Source organism: Galeopterus variegatus, unplaced genomic scaffold (assembly GCF_000696425.1).
Source record: "Galeopterus variegatus unplaced genomic scaffold, G_variegatus-3.0.2 Scaffold1011, whole genome shotgun sequence".
Lineage (NCBI taxonomy): Eukaryota > Metazoa > Chordata > Mammalia > Dermoptera > Cynocephalidae > Galeopterus > Galeopterus variegatus.
In genome coordinates, this window is record NW_007727122.1 from 67,697 (window position 1) to 87,983 (window position 20,287).

Below are 20,287 nucleotides of genomic sequence, written 5' to 3' on the forward strand. Positions count from 1 at the left end.
TGGGGTGGGGGTGTGGTGGAGGAGTCACTCCAGGCTTTATCAGAAAAACCATCCTCCATGCACACACAAGATTCAGCTTACCGTTCATCAAGCCTGGGCTTTCATCTGTGTAAAGAAGCAGCTGCCTAACTCGGCCTCCAGAAACTGAGCCCTGATTTCAGGCGAGGCCCTTCTAAATAGCCCACTCTGGGTGGAGGACCTTGGGCTTCACACTTGAAGTCCTTTGATATGCAACACTGAAATCATGTACAAAGTGTATTTTCAAGCATTACTAACCACTCCTAAAACAGTCTTTGTTTTTTAGACTCTTCCTTCCTTTCTTCACCCTCTGCTGTTTTTCTCTTAGCTTCTAGTGGAGCCAAAGGTAACAGAGGGAGACTTGCTGGTTCTCCACCAATATAAACCACCACCAACTTAGGAGGCGCTGCCATCTCATTTATGCACGATGCAGAGCCAGCAGGGGGAGCTCATCCCCCTAATTATTCTTCCATTAGTTCCTTCCAGCCTTGGGCTGCAAAAACAGGCTACTCATCAGATACAAATGGACAGTCTAGGCTTTTGGTCACAATCTCAGGATGCAGAGTCAGCTGACCTGGACCTGAATCCCATTTCCAATGTCAGTCGGCTGTCCAATACTGGGCAAGTGCTATTTCATAAGGATTAAATAAAATAACACATAGTGTTGGCAGATAGAAACTGTTTAGTAAGTGTTGGCCATCACCACTACTGGTACTACTACTAGTACTACTACTGCTAGGAAGGAGTAGCAGAGTTGTGAAGAAGTCATTAGTGGTGGCAATGGTGACATGTGGTAAACCAGTGAATTTCAAGAAATGCTTTTATTAAGGCAGTCCTAGACTGAAGTGGAGGCAAATTAGGTTCTCCCCCTGGCTTTATTGCTACCTAAGTGTGCAATCTGCTCCTATGTCTTTTGGGGAGATGGCACAGTCAGGCTAGGGTTCAAAGCTAGTTACAGCCACTGGCTGTAAAACAGCAATTTCTCCAAGTCTCTTATGTATATGAGAATGGAATCACCATTAACAGAGCTGTGGTAAGAATTAAAGAAATCACTTATGAAAAATAGCACTGCACCTGGCTACTTAATTTGTTTGTTTTTGTCAGTACTACCTGTAAGTTCTCTTCTTCTGCTAAAAATATCTTATAACTCCATGATTTCAATGAGCCTAAATCAATAAAAAGTAGGAGGAGGATTGGTATAAAGCCTCAAAAAACAAAACAAAGTATATACCACACACACAAAATGGAGAAATATATGTACATATCTGTATGTAGAAAAAATCTGGAGAATGCAAATGTAAAGTTTAATTTGTTTGGGGCACTTCAATTATTGATCACTTTGTTGGCTTCCAATCAAATCTATATGCTTAATGTTTGACATTAAATTAAGTATAGTACATTCAAATTTGTTAAAATGTACCATTAATTTTAGCTGATTTTAGTTTTCCTATCATTGGAACAAAAATACAGTAAAATTAGTCTGAAAGTCACAAAAAGTCTAAGAGGCAAAAAACCATTTGTATGCTTACAAATTTTTCAGTGTAACCTTATTTCTGAAGTACCATTATACCTACATTGTAACAGTACCTTGTGTTTGCCCAATAAAACACACATTATATAATTTGAGAGGCTGGTGCTTGAGACATTGTCAAATGCTTTAAATGATTTTGTTAATTCTCCCATATTCCAATTAGTCACCACCATTTTTTTCCTCTAGCACAAGAACCATCCTTCAGACCCTCACATTTCCACTAAAATCAAATACATACCCTATTCACAATCTGCCATGTTTGCATTTGTGAACATTCAACTCATTTGTGTTTAACTGCAAAATCAGTGTTCATAAGATAGGAACAGTAGAAGCAACATCGACAATTGAGACTGAGGTTATAGCAAAATCATTTTACAATACCAATACAGCTTTGGCTGGCAATATTTAATAGACATCCCTTAAATCAAAATACAAGCCAGAAACAGCAACATATATATTCAGAGGATATTATATTTTCTGAAATTATACCTTTTTAACATAAAGAGCAAGTACCTTTCAATTGGGAGGAAGGACCACATAGGAACTTGGCATCCCCTGACACACTGTGTATAGGAGGGGTCTTCAAAAAGTTCATGGAAAAATTCATATTATCTTTTAATTCCATTTTTCCACAAACTTTTTGAAGTAACCTCATATATTTGCTTGGGTGGCTCTTGTCTTCTCCACCAGTGTGTGGGCTCCAGGAGAGTAAGAACTTTGCTTCACTTGCTGTTGAATCCCTGAAACAGTGGTTGGCACATAACAAGTGCTCAAAAGGTATTTGTTGATTGAATTCCAATTTCACTCCCAGTCCCAACGCATATCCCCTAAAATATAATTACTTGCTCAAGGGGCCCAAGGGTATCCACTCACAGTAACTAGGCCTTCCATTGACTTCAGGGCCTTTGAAGCCACATGGTGGGGTCTAATCTACATAGCCAAGCTTTTTTACTCAACAGTAGAAGGGAAAATCCAGTTGAACCATTCAGATTCTTATGTATAATCCTGAACATACATGTAATATATATCTCTGGACTACATTCTGGGGACTTAGTGGGCCTTGGCTTTCCTAAAATAGTCAACAATTTCATTTACTGCTTTCTACAGCCAGGTTCATCACCTCTGGAATGTTCTTCTTTCTTAGTCTTTCCCTGCCCAGTCCTCCACGTCTCAGCTTAAGGGTTACTTGCTCAAGGAAGCCTGCCCTGCTCCTCACTCCCTCACTCACAGCATTCAATATTCTTCCTTCCTAGTAGCCACCACGCCTGTCTGTCTCCCCTCACTGGATGCACATAAATGTTTATAGAATGGACTGAATGAATCTATCAGTGATTCAAAATGTTAAGGCCAACAAATACTAAGTACAAAAAGAGGTAATTGGGCATTCTGGGCCCTAATAGGTCCATTACCGGAGAGCACATTAACAATGAGGGAGCTACCACAGTCTTTTATAACCGCCCCTCCCCCCAAAAAAAATTTTTTTTAACTGTGATAAAATATTTCATAGTCTTTTAACCAGGGAAACAAAAATCATCTTGGGGTTTTTGCTTCCTAGTACTTTGGAGCTCTGTTCCTAAAAAAACGGTCACACACAAAGAGAGATTTGCTCACAGAGGAGATATTCAGACTGAGCAGACAATTCAAGAGAACATCACGACTGGGAGGTGGTGTTTCACAGCAGTGAAAAGGGTATAGTAAAATAGAAGACTTAGGCTCCTGGTTCCTCATTTAATATGTCTGGGTCGCAGTTTCTTCATCTGTAAAATGGGGAAAGCAGAACCAATCTCATGGGGCACAACGAGGACATCATAAAATAATCAATGACAATGTACTCTGTGAACAATGAGGTTTTATATCAACATGAGCTTCGGAAAGCAGAATCTTTATCTGGGCTAAAGCCCAGCCTTCAACCATACAACCACGTACACTTCCCAAGAAGAACAGGAGCAGTGAATCATGAAGGTAATCTTTTTGTTTAATGACCCCTCCCCCGAGTATATGGATTTTAACCCGTCACCATTCCCCTTGTGGTAAAAGCACTCAGCTACTCGAGAACAATGATCCAACTGGCCTTCCTTCCTGGTCTCAATAGCTTCATTTTCCTGTATCTGCCCTGATGAGCCCAATCACCTACTTTACATCTTTTCCATCATTTTTTCCCAAATTTTGAAGCAGCTCTATTTTTCCGCTAGCTCCCAGAGTTCACAATTCGTGGACAGGGACATCTCTCCACTCTGGTGATGGCTGGTTAGACCCCTGTGCCTGTGACACCCATACCTCCGCACCCGTGGGAGGCTTTCCACAGAGCTAAAGTACAAACACTCCCAGGAGAGTTCACCCTCCAATTGCTCAGTATCTCAGTTATTTACAACAGACTGTGAACGCATTCACGACACTTTTTCCTCACAAGGGAATGACAGCCAAGCAGGAAACGCACAGGGAGCTTGGGACCTATGTGCTTCTAGCCCCTGAGATGGGTGGGATGGGGCAAGACAGAGCGTGTGAAAAGGAGTTGGTGAGAATCCCAAAGACAAGCTCATGATTTCTTCAGTTTTTGTTTTGGGCTCACCCACACACAGATGCAATGCTCACGCTCACAGCCAAGAAGTGGGTGTGAATAAGGGTGCTGGGCTTGCTGGGTGGGAAAGAAGAGAGGACCACATATGTATGGGAAATGGTGGGCCTGGCTGAGAAACAATGGGACAATGGGTACAGATGGGTGGGGGAGGCGGAAAAGAAGAAAATGACAGATAAGTGTACAGATGCCAATGGTACTGGTATTTCTGATATGATAATGCATCTCATTCCACGTTAAATTATTGAAGTACCACTTTGTTCTTCTCCTTAGGAGGATAACTTGCCATCTTGAGAATACACAGACTTGGAAAGGCACAACAGAGTAATGGCTAAATGTTTAGGCTTTAATTTTAAAGACGAGCTTGAATCTCTAATCCATCAGATATTAACTGTGTGACTTTGGAGAAGTTACTTAACCTCTCTGTTTCCTCGTCTATCAGACAATACCTACCTATAGAGTTCTTGTGAGGAGAAAAAGTGACCATATATCTAAATGATTCTGCACAACACCAGCCACATGGCAAGGCTCAATAAACGTTCTCTGTTGTTAAATTTTACCAAACACAAGAGCCGATCAAGGGCTCTTCCTCCTGTTTGAGCATTCCCTGGAACTTGAGCTCAGAGTAGTAATACCCTTTTACTTGACAGAAAGGCTGCTTGGCTATCCTTTCCCAGGTCGGTTTTCACACAGGAAAAAAGAATGACAGAGCAGCAAGAAGGGGAACAGGAATGGGAAGCCAGTCCTGGGTTCAAGACACACCTCTGAGCACACTCACCGAGTCTGGGTCTCGCTGCTGTTCAAGAAAAGCTGAAAATTCCACCAGGCGAAGCTTGGTTGTGCCAATGGAGCGGCCTTGCCAGGCAGGGACCGAGGGAGCTGGGGCTGATGCAGGCTCAAACCCTGAAAGACAAATCGTCACCTTTAAACCTGGCCCCATACCAGGCAGGGCTCTACAAAACAGATGACCTAGAGAGAAGGGCCACCAGCTTTTCCCCACCAGCAGTTATGGGTGGAACTGAGTCAGGCAGGGGTGGGATTCTGGCTGAGGATCCCTGAGATAGTAACCAGCCAGACAGGCACAATGCATGTGCTCCTCACAAAGCCAGCTTCAGCTATCGTTAAGGGCCGTGGCACCAGGACATCTCATCCTGGACAAAGGGCCCTGGCTGGGGACTAAGCCAGGAACAATGCAAGAGACAGGAGTGAATGCTCCCAAAGACCCTGATGTGTCGAGAACTTCTAGTGTCTGTCCATCTCCTTTCTTAAGACTGTGGTCACCAGCACTGTGGAATATTCTCTCTCAGTGCTCCATGGCACTGGAGCAGAGGGCAACATGTGAGTGCACTTTCTGTTCAGGGCATCTATAATGGAGAGCAATGATTTTTATACTGTACCTTGAGCAGTTTGACTGAGTAACTCTATGTGCATAGGTGTGGGTACGTTTAGTGGGGAGGGGGACAGGTGGCTGGCCAGATTTGTGTTTTCTACTTTGGACTTCCATGGAAGCTCTCCTTTAATGATTGCATTCTGGGAACTGACATCTACCCATATAAGAAAGGGTGAATAAAACCACGTCTGCCCTCAAGACTTGGACTGCCCAGTGTGGCCAGTTTATGATGAGGAAGGAGCAGAATGACTTCCTGGATGATCCAGTGCCTCAAGTGAAAGTGATGGCTTCCCATTTCTTTCACCCATGTGCAGAGCTCTTGGGAGGTAACTGAAGGGAATCAGGACCTGGTAGGGAACTCCCGTGTGGCCCTCCTGAGCTCCAGTCTAACCCCCGCCTTAAAGCAGGTAGGGGTGTGGAGGGGCGTCCACAATTCTTCAAGTAAGGAGATACATGTGGCTGTGGCAAAGATGAGCATCTCTCCACCCTGGGAAAAGAGAGACAGGTTAGCCTGTGTGGGGCAAATTCCCAAGGAGACTCACCTGGAATGGGGGCTGTGACCGCTGGTTGGATGGGATAGGCCTGCTGCACGAAGGGCTTGACACTGGGGACAAAAGGGTGGACAGTCAGAAACCATATCTGCAACAGCAGCTGCTACCCATGCTGGTCTTGGCCTCCCAGTGGGAGATCCCCCAACAGTGCACATTCCCTGCCTGCAGGTAGAAGTGCATCCCAGGCACAGCTCTGCCAAGACAGAGGTGGTTGCTCTCCCGAGCTGAGAGGGGCCAGCAGGGTTCTAGGGACCAAACCACCAAGCCTCCTGCCAGGTCAGAGGGACCAGCCAGACAGACATCAGCCTGACTTCCATGTGCTGTGACATCTGTTTTTGAATCTCTCTTTTCATCCCTGAAGAGACTGAGGTCAGAGGTCAGCAATCACCATTTCCAGGCAAGATTTGGGACATGCTTTAGGTCCTCCTTTTCTAGTCCAAATAGTTGAAACTCTTTTGACAATATGTAGGCAGGATGTCCTTTCTGCTTTTATACCCAAACTGCACTAATCTTCTGGTTTCTGACCTTGCCTCCCCATCCCCACAGCATTAGTAGGATTTCCTATTAGCTACCCCTACCGCAGAGATAAAGAGAGCAGAAGAGGGACATCTCAACCCAGAAGACCATTGGCACGTAATTCCATGTGTTAAGGGACTAAGGATTCCCTCTCTTCTTCCTTGCTTCCTCTCTATCTTCTCTTCCCTTGTTTTTTTCTCTTTCTTCCTCTCCTCCTCCACACTACCACAGGGAAAGCCAAGTGCTATAGGATTACCTCCACTGCCCTCTCAGGCAAGGAAGACCCCCGGCTCTGACCCCCAAAGCCATAAAGGGACAAGAATCCACTTCCTGTTTCCAAATGGATGACTGCGACTACATATGGTGGGAGTGAGTGCTTACATCTCTACCAGATCTGAGAGGCCAGTCTTTTTCCTGCCGCTGGCCTCAGCAGACAACAAGGGGAGATGACTTCAGAGATCTCACTTAACCCTTCTTTCCCCTGTAAGCACTGAGACAGCCTGGTCCTGGCAAAAGTCCCCTGGGGTGAGCTGTGACCAGCCCCTTGTTGTCAGAGCGGGCCCCTCCTCAGACTTACTCTTGTGAGGATCCTGGCTGCCCTGTTTGTATCATTCCCGGCCAGAACTGGAAGGCAAAATGCAAAGGCTTCAAGATTGCGAGTTCATGTCAAACCACAGCTCAGGGTCTACACACTGCAACCCTGATAAAGGACAGCAGGTCCCGATCCAACACCAATTGCAGAACCACCTTCCCCAAGTACAAGATTACAACCTATACCCCCGGCCTGGCAACCCTTAGCTCTTCCTTCCTGGAAATCCCCCTGCGGGTAGGGAACAGGCAGCAGCTCCTTAGTGTTCTCGTCACACCCAGTGGAAAGGTGGGCACACTGCAGGAGGTTCACAAATACTTTGACTGCTTTATCTGTGCACCCACCTATCCTCCCCTTCGTCCCCAATTCTGAAGCACGCCCTCCCTCCACAGCTCATGGCACCAAAGGCCCAGCGGGGCAGAGGACAAGGCTCAAAGCAAGAGGGAGCAATGCAGGCAGCTTCTTTGCTGTGAGCTTCCCCAAGGCATTTGGGGCCTGCCGCTGGAGTCACACAGCCCCAGGTGTGAATCCTGACATCACCATCCATTTGACTGTGATCAAGTTACCCAAACTCTTGTTTTGCTACTATGTACCCTCAGCTTTCTCATGTGTAAAATGGCAATAACAGTAAGAGGCATTTAAGATTACTGTGAGGATTCAAGGAGAATGCAACATAACCCTTCTCAGCTCTTGGTAGATGTCAAAATGAAAATGTTAATATTTTGTCCCTTTAAGGACTAGTTGCCATAAAATGACCTTAAGGACACAGGGATGAGACCAAAGGCCAGGATAAGGATATCCAGAGCAGAAAAGGGACATCACAACCCAGAAGGGCATCGGTACCTAATTCCATGTCTTAAGGGACTAAGGATTCCTTCTTCTCTTCCTTGCCTCCTCTCTACCCTCCCTCCTCTCTTTTACTCTCTCTTTTCTTCCTCTCCTCCTCCTCCCCCTTCCCTCCCTCCCTATCTCTCTCTAGCTCCCTGCCTCCTTTCCCTTCTTTCACCATTTTGTACCCAGCATCAGTTCCCCACAAGATAGTCTTTGCCGTCTCATACACCAGACCCAATTAATAAGAAGTGCCAGGTGGAAGACCTAACGCTGGCCCATGCCAACCCCCCACCCCTAGTGGCCATCATTATGGATCCAGCTCAAGACTTACCCCTGGTGCCCCCGGGAAGGTCGGGCGTGGAATCCCAGGCAGCCCCAGCTTGTTGTGAATGGCAGTGGCTGAGACGATCTGGGCTGACGACATGGCTGCCATGTGCTGCAGGGCCTTGTCCTTGGCAGTCTGATCCTTGAAGGTGACAGGGACGCACCGACTTAATACATGACGCACGGCTACCAGGCAGGTTAAACAAGCACAGCCACGAGCACACGGACTAAAATACGGAGCCACAAAAGAGGCCAAGAAAGCAAACATGCACGGATAAATAAACACAGCCAGAAGGCTAGAACACACTCCACCTGCCGTAACTCTGAACACTGATTAAGAACACCCAATGACAAGGTTTGGGGGTTTATTTTTGTAAAAAAAAAAATTAAATCCAATTTTGAACAGAATGGGAAGCCTCTGAGAAGAGTCAAAATGCACTTTTTTTTCAGCTTCCAGAAGGAGATTTTTCCAATGACTTAACACACTCAAGAAAAGAAAAGAAAAGAAAAAAAAAAAAAAAAGGCCCTGCTTTTAAGCATACAGGTGGGAGGACGGGTAAGAGAATTATAGCTATAAACTGGGGCAGGACCATCCACAGAGCGCAGGGAGCCCTATCTGTGTGTGCACCAGCTGTCACAGGACCACAGTCCCAGAGGCTGCTGGAGCATGTGAGGCCTGGAAGCCCTGGCAGACACCTGGTGGGGGAAGCTCAGAAGCAGCAGGGTGGGTGACGGGGCCAAGCAGCATGCTGGCGAGGCACATGCTTTCTCAACAATCCCCACCTTGGCTCTAAGGCTACATGAGTTCTACTAAAGCCAAAGACAGAGGGGATGCTACAGGTAAGTGGTTTCTCCTTTTCTGAAACAGGTCTTTTCTAGAAAAGCCAAGACTGATAACACAAAGCTAGCCAAAAAAGTCTGCCAAGCACAGCTAAAATACAGAATACTCAGTTTGATGAAAATACTTACCATGCTTGTTACCTGGATACAATAATAAACAATTTGTTAAAAAGGATCGCGTACAGAGGCAGGATTATTTTTCTTCTTCAATTAAAAAATATATACTTATACAAACACACAATACTTGGGAAAATAAAATGTGCAGCAGTGTGAGTTTTTTTCTCCCTCACATTTCAGGAGGAATGTATGATCCAGATAGCTATCTAGGAGGGTAATCATCAAGAAGGGAACCCAACAATAGCAACATTCAAAAACCACCCCAACTCCTTTGTGTGGGTTCTGTGGCTTCCCCAGGATAGGTGGAGAAATGGTCGAACCCCTGTTGTGTGACAGGCCCTGCTGGTACAGGCAGGGTTCATGCTTGGTGAGAGTGTGAAGGCTGCTTGTAGAGGGTCTATACCCCAGGCCTCGCCCCATCAGAGCAGGAACAAAATGGTGACACCAAAATAAAAAGTGCACTCTCCACAGATGCCATTCAGAGTTCAGTGAGTCAAGGTCAAAAAGGAAGCTTCGGGCTAAGACACTGAGTACCAGCTGAGAGGTGCTTTGGTGTTTACAGATGGAAGGGGATGAATAAACATGCTGGGGTGCCAAAGGCAAGGCCAAAAAGAGCTACAACAGAAAACAAAACCCAAAGCCTACAAAACAACTACTACGGCCTTCTAAGAAAGTTTGACTAGGTGCTCCCAAGGTGTAGACCCCAATTTGCCCCATAAATGCCAGGAATACCATGTGAGTTTTCAAAATGCGTACATTAACCTTTGAAAAAGAGAGAGAGAAAAAATAAGAAGAAGAAAGAAAGAAAGAAAAGAAAAAGAGCCAAAAGCTTGCCTAAAGTTTTATACTTTATATATTTCTCAGGGTCTGCAACTGAAAACCTAATGAGCCTCAAGAAGAATTTTTCAGGAATGCACATAGGCATTGTGAGCATCTGTAATGGCACGTGCTATGGCTGAATGACACAGGGAGGGCCCTGGAAGCCTGCAGGACTGCTGGTCCCCAACAGAATGGCCCTGGTGACTCTTACAGTGAGACTTCCCTGCTCTGCTGTCTCTGCATCAGACGGCATTCTGCCAGTTGAGGCTGTACGTGCTAATCTGTCAAATGCTCTAACCTACGGCTAGCTTCCTCTGGTAACTGTTTTTTTTTTTTTTTTTTTTCTTTAAGATCTGATACATTTCAGATACTGAGGATGCCAGAAAAAAAGACAAATCTTGTGGATGGGATGTGACGACAAAATGACAAGCAGCATGCGCATGCCCTAAAGCTGAACTAAGCCTAAAACATACAGATTTCAGTGCCAGTCAATCCACTCTTAGCTGTTCCCGTGGTTTCATCTGCCACCTACCCCATCCATCCCCTCAGAGGGTAATCCATGAACAGAGCATGGCTCTGTCACACCTACTCCATTCACTGTCAAGAATACCCTGGCATCAATGCAAATTTATTGGTTTCTCTTTGGACTGGTCACTTTGGACTCCAGCCCCCAAGCCATTTAACCCCTAACGAGAGGTTATAAATGCTCTCAAGGCAATTTCTGAAACTGAGGTAATGGCATAGGTATTGACCACAGGCAACTTCCTGCAGCCCAGAACAAGCCTAGCAACTTCTCTAGGGCCCAGGCTAGGGGAGCTTGGACATGGCGGCCCCGACTTCTTGCCTGCCTGGCTGACACGGATTCCACGGCACAACTACAAAAGAGCTTGTGGGCTTGGCTCTATTCCAGAAGAACATCATGGAGCCTCTCACAGACCTGACGGTTCTGTGTCGATGAAATGCTGGTGACAGGGGCGAGTCTGCTTGACAAATACAGAACCTGGGTGTGCACACTTGGGTGGGGCAACTCATTAATCAAAAGTCCAGGTCCGAATGGAAATCGGTTCCCTGCATCTCCATAATGTACTTCATGCTATTAAAAGTTGCTTGGAATGTTTCCCTTTACTAGGCTTATTGGAAAGTTCTTCAAAATGTTCACAAAAGTTTGATTTTTTTTTTTCCCTGAAATGGGGAAATCAGTCAATTTGGGAAAGTAGTAAAGTAACTGTCTTTGCTGTTTATGGTCACACAGCCTCAGAACAGAATCTCTGTATTTTGCTAAATAAAGTAAGGTTTGATTCTCTTACTACTCAGCATTCCACCAGATATCTAAATGAAAACAAGAGTTTAAAAGCAGGAGAACACATCATTGTTTTTATCACACCAACTCGCTCTATGATGGTAAAAGGGGTATCTGCTGGGGAGTTGGAAGACCTGGTTCAAAACCTGCCCCTGCTTGACATTAATGGGCTGTTTTACCCTGGGCAAGTTATTTAACACCCTCTAACTTTGTGCAGCTACAAAATAAAGAGTTGCACTTTATTCTCTCATGTCCTTCTGACTCTAAAAGTATTTTTAGCTATGAGGATGAATTTCATTATAAACAAATATGTTTTAATATGTATAGCTAGCTAGCCAAAAAAACCAGGAGTGAGAAGATGACAGGATACTAAAATTTGGGCAGCTCTCGGCTAACTGTTCTAATACAGAGAAATCCAAGTGTGGAAAGGAAATTTTATCTCAAGTACAGGTTCTTTCTGCACTTGACCTACCTATTTGAGAATAGGCAATTTTCTGCAAATGGACTAAAATGTCTATACCAGTGATTTCCTACTTTCTGTAGTGAAGCTACTCTGACTATTCATTTAATTTTATAACAGCTCCCCTTTATCTGCGATATACATCTGAAAATTAAAAGGAGTAAAGTTTTTTGCTTAAAACCTAAAGTAATCCTGGAGATAATAAGCACCACCAAGGACAGTCTGAAATCAGAACTGAGAGCCTGGCTGCAGACCCACTTATCCTGAAATGGGAGTTCGGAAGGATGCCGAGCTGAGAGATTTCAATGGAAGGATCTCTAAACTGTCATTTTCGGCACAGAGATAACATGCCCGGCTTTGAAAAAAATTATAACTCTAAGTGCCAGCCCTAAATAAATTGCTTCTCTGTGACACTCTGGTCTAATATCCTGGACTTTTAAACATTCCACTCTGTCCTAACCACTCATTCCCATGCCAAAAGGGAAGGAGGCTAACTTATCCACATAAATGAAGTTTATGTAAATTTAAAAACATATGCTACATTTGTACACCCTATTAATTTTATTCTAAGATGTTTTCACACCATCATTTCTGAGATGTGGATGAGATTTACAAAGGATGAGCACATTGTTTTATCTTGAAGAACTGTTATTAAGTCGATACTGAGTTATGCTCTATGATGTCTTAGATTATAGGAAATACTCTGAGTGCGTGTATGTGTACACAGGAGCATATGAGAATGAACAACAAAAATGTGTCCTAGAAAAAGGCTTGGACCAGTTCACACGAACTCCGTAATACTGATTTTAAGTCCCTCGACCCCTAAGATTACAAAGAAAGAGGCCACAAAAAGGTGAGTGGGGAAAAAGGCAAATCTCCCTTTTTCCAACTGAACCCTAACCCAAGCCCATGACCTGCAATGTGGGAAATACTTATGGAGCAGGAAAGGTAGTCTCTAGACTGCTAAGGGGGAGGCGGAGGGGTGCTAAGAATGAGAGCAGACCAGCACTCTGACTCAGGTGCATGTCTCACAATCAACCCTACTTTCTTTACTATCCAATTTCTGGCATACCACCCATCGGTGGTCTCACGCCTCTATCCCACACGGTCGAGCAGGCTATGTCACGCATAAACTCCTCAGCCTAAAGCCTCTCAAATTGTTATTGTTACTAAGTAAACAGGCTTTTATATTTCATGAAGCAAAGCAAGGCTGTTGCTACAACTCTCTGTTCTGCTGACTGCCTCCTTTTTATGGCTGAAATGGACACAATGTTTGGAAAATGTCTACATGTAATATACATGACAGGAAGGCAGCAACATCACAAATGCACATGGCTGGAGTGTGCTTTTAAAACCGGAGGACATCTTATGGATCAGTCTCTGCATATTATGGGAGTCTGGTTCCCCTCTGCTTCCCTGACTTTTGATTATTCTGTAAAATCAATGATCTCATCTTCTTAAGGCATTAGCCATGAACAAATTTTAAATATAAAAAATATCATATGCTTGCAATATATTATAGGTGCCACATATGGAATTTTAATAAGCATATTAAATCAATATATTCCAAACAGTTTATTCATGGGCCATCATTTCAGAATTCAAAGGTAAGACTCCAATCTAACATATAGAAGTCCACCAATACATCAGGAAAATATGTAAAGTCAAAAAAAGACTATGGATTCAAAAACTCTTGATAGATCTTAAATGTTTTTCTCCAAATACTTTTCCCAGCAACATAAAAATATAGTGCAAGGAAGAAAAGACAGCAATTTGCTTGCAAAATCACTTTCTCAAAAAAAGACAAACTACAAAATACTTCCCTAAGAAATAATTTTGCAGATGTTGTTTCTAATCTTGCACTATGTGGATTCACATGACCTCTACAATTATTAGCCATAGCCCTTGTGCAGATAAACATCACAAAACTATATGATGGTTCTGGAGAAAGGATGGAGGGCACTTGAATTTTTTTTTTTTAGCCCTGATCTCTAATTTGCTTATTATTAGAGAAGGCAGGAGTAAATACAAAAGGGGGCTATTTCGGTCAGGCAACAGCTAATGCCAAGGAAAGAAGGCACATTCATACTTCTCCTGACTTGCTTCCTAATGAGTAGCAATTAATTCATCTTATTGTATTTCCAAATACCAAAGACTCCATTCACATCCAAGAAAAAATTTTCAAGGCTTTTACCATTGTTCATTTTTAAATGTACTGAGCTATATTTAGTATTTTATAATTGCCAACAGCATTTCCTTTAATTCTGATGGGGACTTAGCATCATAAAGGATTATAGATGAGATGCATAGGTGTGCCTGATTACTCTCTCCCAGGAAGCCTGGGATTCAGGACAGCTTCATGCCAGATCTGGCTATTCGAGAGAAGGTACACTTTCGACCTTTGTCCCTTTTTCTCTGGGAGGCAACAGCAAGGGGCAGGAGGTAGATCTTGCCTGAGAAGCCAGAAGAACTCAAGCTGGCAGCTGGCTCAAGTTAAGTTCCAGAGTCTAGCTCCCATTACACTTCTCCTTCAAACATATAGATGCAGTGAACAGAGCTCGGTGGAGGGAGACAATGCGAAGCATCTCAAGTCAGAGAAGGAACCCCTCACGCTTGACCAGCACTCTTGGGGAGGCAGCATAACATCCTGCAAAGAGGTTGGGCTTTAGCACCAGATAGCCCAGGCATCAAATTCAGACTTGTGACCCCACACAAATCATTTAGCCATTCCGAGCCTCTGCTTCCCCATTTATAACTCGGAGATAACACCGCCCATGTTTAGGGCTGCTCCAAGTACTCAGTGCAGTGCCTGCAGCCTTGCCATTCAAGGAGCTTGCAGTGTACGGGGCCCACCTGACTGGCCAGCCACCCAGGCTTGATCCTGCTCGGGACCTGAAATGCTTAGGAGCCCTGGTCCTCACCATATAATTTTTGGGATCAATATTACTCTACAGCATTATCTACACTGGAGGCCAATTAACAATGGGATTTTCCTATGAAATGATAAAAATATACAGTTTGGTTGTTTCTGTTGTCCTTTAAAAGAAAATCTAGACCTGGCTCAATCCACACAGAAAGGTGAGTGTATTCAATGCCCTGGCTCACTCTGTAAGTTCTGCATCATCACACGACTGATGCGAGATTCTAATTCCATCCCATCTTAACCCGAGAAATTAATAGTCTCCAATTCTAGTTTTCATTCAGTTAAATTAAAACAAGAAAATGAAAACATCTTTGAGGAGAAAGGGTACATGTCACAAATGCAAAAAAGTCCCCACAGATTGGGAAATGCAGGAAAGACTGTGTATCATTTCCCAAATCCCACGACAAGGCCAAGTGTCTTGGTGTTGACACAGACAAAGAAGGCTGTTGTTCAGGCTTTCTTTGCCACATGTATTGTTAATGGCCAACTCTTAGAAGAGCAGAGTGGCTCAGGGGACCACAGGGAGTTCTCCATAGGGAGAAGTGAAGCATGTCTATCTTCCCTGTGAACAGGCCCATTCCTGGATGAAATCAGTGGTGATACCAACAGGATTTAGCAGTGTGAACTTCAGCAATGGCCCAGTGACGTTCTTGAACTCAAGAGCATTAAATCAACAATTTGAACTTTAAGCTCTCTGCTTACTGGAAAGAACAGCAGATTGGAAATAATGGCCTGTTCAGAAATCAAATCACAAAGGCCACCAGGGTGAGAATGAAGAAAATGGCCCCAGGGGAGCATATGAGCTCCTCAATTAGTCACCAACAACTGGACACAGTCAGAGAGGCTCAGGTCTTTTTCTGCTCTACTGGGATGATGCAACGTCAGCAAGTCCAGGCTTCTCTTCAGCCCTTGTCCAGAGCCTGACACGGATACGCCTGCTGTCCAAAATGCATTCCTGCTGAGGTTAAGGCAGAGGGAGGACCTCCTGTCCTCTCAGTCCTGTCCCACGGCACACACTCACCCAAACACTCAAGACGTGAACCATCTTCATGGGAAGATGATGGTCCAGTGTGGCAGTGGCAGTCTGCAGAGCTTGGCTGTGGCTTATACAAGGCTCTGAAGCCAGCAAAGAAAGGAATGAATTTCTGCTGCTAATGGGGAAAGAAGGCCTCTGGGCAGGGTCTATATAACCTCTCAGGACAATTGAACAAACAGAAAAACTCTACACAGTGAACAGGAAAGAAAAGACTGCTTGATGCATAGAAAACACTTCTGCATTCTTTCTATGTGCTGGGATACTAAATCTTTGGAGCTTAGAAACATAGCTAACGACTTTTTGATGAATTAATAGTGAAATAATTCAAAGTAGAGAATAATTTCTAAAGTTGCAAATTTCTAGTCCTCAGACCATGCTACCAGCTCTCACTCCTCAAGTGAAGATGCCAGGAAGGGGCTAAACTAGGGGAATAGGGGAGATGGAAGGCAATAAATAAAACTGGTGTTGGCGTCACTGCCGTAGATGCAGCTGGTGACATAAGATCCAAGGGAGATCTCTAACTCGGCCTCCTTTGAATTCCTAAATACATAATCCATAGACCTATGCACAGGTGCACACAGTACCTGTATGGATTCATCTTCTACTTTATAATTGGAATCAGGCCTAGCTACAGAGCTGTGGGTCATCTGTAACACACTTATCACCTGAAGAGTGAAAGGCAAAAAGGATTTTGTCTGGCACTCCCATCTAAGAAATGACTCCCTCAAAGCTAAGCTGTCTCCTAGAAAGGGTGTCTTCTCTTTCAGATACTATAGCCAAGAAGACAAAAACCAACAAACAAAAAACTCTGAAGGTATATGTTTAATTTCCAAAATACTGACCCTTTGGCCACAAAAGCCTTTATACCCCATCCATCCTGCCATGCTCATGAATCAACTGCAATCTGTTGACCCTTCTCCCTCCTCTCCCAGCTTCTCTGCTCTTGGTTCACCATCTCCTCCCATCACTCTCACTACTTCAACCATCCCTGTATCTTCTTGTCCTGAGCATCTCTCCCTCATGGCCATCGTCTGTATTCAAGGTCATCTCAAACTATTGGCCAAGTCCATCTTGGCTTAGGCTGCTGAAAATTGCAGAGAAAAAGTCTCATGTCCGTGCCAATGGCTATAGCACAAATTCATGGTAGAGAGAGGGTAAAAATCTAAGGGCAAAAGAAGAAGAGGGAGTTTTCATTGGATTTGTTTTCTCCAGGAAATAAGTGGCAAGGAAAGACATTCTGGGCAGGAGGGTGGTGTTGACTTTGGTGGAAGAAAGAGGGTAGGTAGAGGAAATTTTTGAAAGTACAAAATAACGTTTTGCCATTTGGTTTCTTTCATTTTTAAAAAACTTGAAAGATAATAAAAATGATTAGCTGGCCAGTTAGCTCAGTTGATTGGAGCACGGTGCTGATAACACCAAGGTCTAGGATTTGATCCCTGTACCAGCCAGGAAAAAAAAAAAAAAAGATCATTTCTGATGGTACAAAACTGAGTGTTTAATATGCTATTCTCTATACTGTTTAACTTTTATGTATATTTAAAATCTAAAAACAACAAAAATTTCATAGTTAATTTTGATGCGCATTTCCAGTTAATCACCATTACTTTACGAGAACCCAACCTTTAATAAATTATAAATGCTCCTATTAAAAATCTTTCTGAAAAGTTTTGGAGTACACTTTTCAGACTTAAGAACAGAACTTATAAACATCACTCACCCTTTAAAAACAACAAGGAAGAAACAGTACAGAGCAGACAGAGTAGACTGGAGTGGGAGCCAGCCCAGGATGAGGACAGGGGCTGTGGAGCGTGGCACCCAGTCCAGGCCCGCATCTGTCTCACCCACTCTTACAGAAAGTAGTGTCCCTGCCTCTAGCTCGGCCTCCCTCTGTTAGCTATCCTCCAAAAATCAGCTGGAGAGATCTTCCCAAAGTATAAATGTGAGTGACCCCCATATAGTCACCAATGCCCACAGTTGAATCCTCACTCCTGGGATGATCCGGGGCCTTCCCATTAAGCTCCTCCAGTCTCACTTACCATTTCGTGTCTCCAGCTACTCAGTGCCCTTCATGGTTCCCTAAACCCTCCCCCCATCTCCATGGAAATTCTCTACCTTCTTCTGCGCTCAATTCTAATGGCACCTGTTCTATGAAGCTTTCTTTAATTTTCCCTCTCTCAGAATTCATCCTCCTTTTCACTATACTGTTTAATTTCTACTGCAGAGCTCCCAGTTGCAGATGAACTACCGGAAAGAAAAGCAGGAAGGTTTAGTGTTCCTCAAGAACTCAGACTCTACTTACTCAACTCTGTATGCCCAGTGCCTACAAAAAGGCCTAGCACACACTGGATTCTCAATGAAAAGTTACTGAATTGAATTAAGTAATCATTTCTGTGCTTTTAAAGTTCAAACCTATGTGAAAATCTTAAACTTACTAGAACATTTTTTTCTATACTAAAATTGAAGTACCCATATTTTGGGGGTGATCTGGTCCACAAACAAGCACTTTAAGAACTACTGTAGTTAGCAGAAGCATAAAGCTGACCTTTGGAACTTTTTCTAACAGGTCTCCAAGAGATTGACTTTTGTAGCTAGGGCAACTCATCTGTAAATGTGACATGAGAATGACAACTCTCTCCTTGAGTCTGTTTTCTTCAGAGGAACATGGCAGAACAGACTATAGAACTTAGAAACATGAGCTTTAATGGGATACACGGGTTGTCTGGTAAAGGTTGGGAGGACAGCGTGAGAGGCAGTCACCTCCTTTCCCTTCTTTAAAGCAGGGAGGTTTTCAAACCTTATTCAATGGAACGGCCAAAGAGGCCATTGCTAAGGACACAAGAGGGCGAGTTCCAATTAGAAACATGAGTTTTGCTGCTTAAAGAAGGCATGGGGGTTGGCTGGTTAGCTCAGTTGGTTAGAGTGTGGTGCTGATAACGTGTGTGTCTGTGCATGTCTCCTTGAATCTCCTCTAGTTGTTACTTCCTAAAGGTGAGTGTCATGATTCTGATGACTAAATATTAATAAACTTTATATCTCACTTGTGAATTGTGGTACTTGCATTAGAAACTGTCCTTCTGGCTGGCAGTTAGCTTAGTTGGTTAGAGATGCATCTTTGTAACAACAAGGTCATGGGTTTGGATCCCAGTACTGCCCAGCCGCCCAAAAAAAAAAAAAAAAAAGGCTTGAAAACTACTAGCCTAAAGAATTCTGCCACAACCTTCCCTGGGAGGTAAAGAGAGGCTTAGAAGCCAGAAGGCTCACAAGGAATCCATGCCTGGCAGTGGCCCCAGATATGGGCAAGCCATTTTTCTAAACTCCATGAGAGTACAGGGAAATGCAATGGCTTTAGTCTTCACAGGAGGACCACAGACTTCTGTCCACCACTTTGACTTCTGTGTATGTGGAAAAGTGGTGACTAGCCTGGCTGAGACAGTGCCTGCAAGGATAGATCCTGGGATGGTCAATCATTAGCCACCTTCTCCAGGAAGCCTTCCTACATCTTCTCAGGCAAGGCACAGCCATCTCTTGTAAGCTTAGACACTTCCTGCCACACCCACCACCCACCCAGAAGCTATCCTTGTTGTCTTTTGGGATGACCTCAACTTTCTGTAGCAAGCTTATCTCATTAGTTAGTGTGGGAGGCCAAAAAGACCATGGCTATCAGCCTGACCCCACAACGACCTCAGTGAGGATGTCCCTGCCTCCTCACAAATGTGGACTGCAGAGCTGAACAAGAGCATGTGGATGACACAGTAGGACCCACCTATTCTGCAAAATCAACCGACCTGAGCGCATATGCTGGTGACAGAGGTCAGAAAGGTTAAGGATAGGGGGCCGGCCGGTTAGCTCAGTTGGTTAGAGCACAGCCTTGTAACAGCAGGGCCATGGGTTTGGATCCCCACACTGGCCAGCCGCCAAAAATAAATGAATAAATCATTTGAAAATAAATAAATAGAAAGAAAGAAAGGTTAAGGATAGCATCTTCAGGATAAAATGGCCATGGGAGAAGTGAAGGCCACAACATCTCCAACAAGCAGGTGACAGCCAGCCTTATTCTCCTTTACTGTCCTAATGCCCTCAGAGTTGTGACCCAGCAGCCCTGCAGCCAGGACCACATCACCCTGAGTTCCTAATGATCACCACAGTGTCAATCCCAAATAGGTCTGCATTTTGACTGATGGCTCAGAGTTAAAATGTGGATGCTAAGTGAAGGTCTGGGAGCAAGGGCTGAATGCCCAGCTCCAAGAAATGTGAAGGGTAACAGGTTGTGTACAATATGAAGGCATGAAGCCCTCTTCCTGAAAACATTCTCCCATCTCCACTAGATGAATCCCTATCTGACAGAGCAGTAGTTTAGGGCTCAGAAAGACCTGAGTTCAAATCCTGACTCTGCCACTTACTAGGGTTGGTGACTTTTGTCATATCATTTATACTCTTTGAGCCCATTTTCCTCAAAATCAGAATTAT

The 20,287-nt window shown here is 44.1% G+C and overlaps 1 protein-coding gene across 4 annotated transcripts in view; it reads right to left on the reverse strand.

Moving 5' to 3' along the window:
• The window catches only part of TEAD1 (TEA domain family member 1 (SV40 transcriptional enhancer factor)), a 165,506-nt gene that overhangs the window by 44,319 nt on the left and 100,900 nt on the right, over nt 1-20,287 (reverse strand). For 3 of the 4 annotated variants that reach the window (XM_008574185.1, XM_008574186.1, XM_008574184.1), the window contains 5 exons: nt 9,295-9,306; nt 8,333-8,467; nt 7,159-7,205; nt 6,057-6,118; nt 4,903-5,027 (listed from right to left, as the gene is read on the reverse strand). In XM_008574185.1, the coding sequence (XP_008572407.1) occupies nt 4,903-5,027; nt 6,057-6,118; nt 7,159-7,205; nt 8,333-8,467; nt 9,295-9,306 (381 nt within the window). The remainder of the gene's footprint in view (nt 1-4,902; nt 5,028-6,056; nt 6,119-7,158; nt 7,206-8,332; nt 8,468-9,294; nt 9,307-20,287) is intronic. The other variant, XM_008574187.1, reaches the window with a different exon arrangement.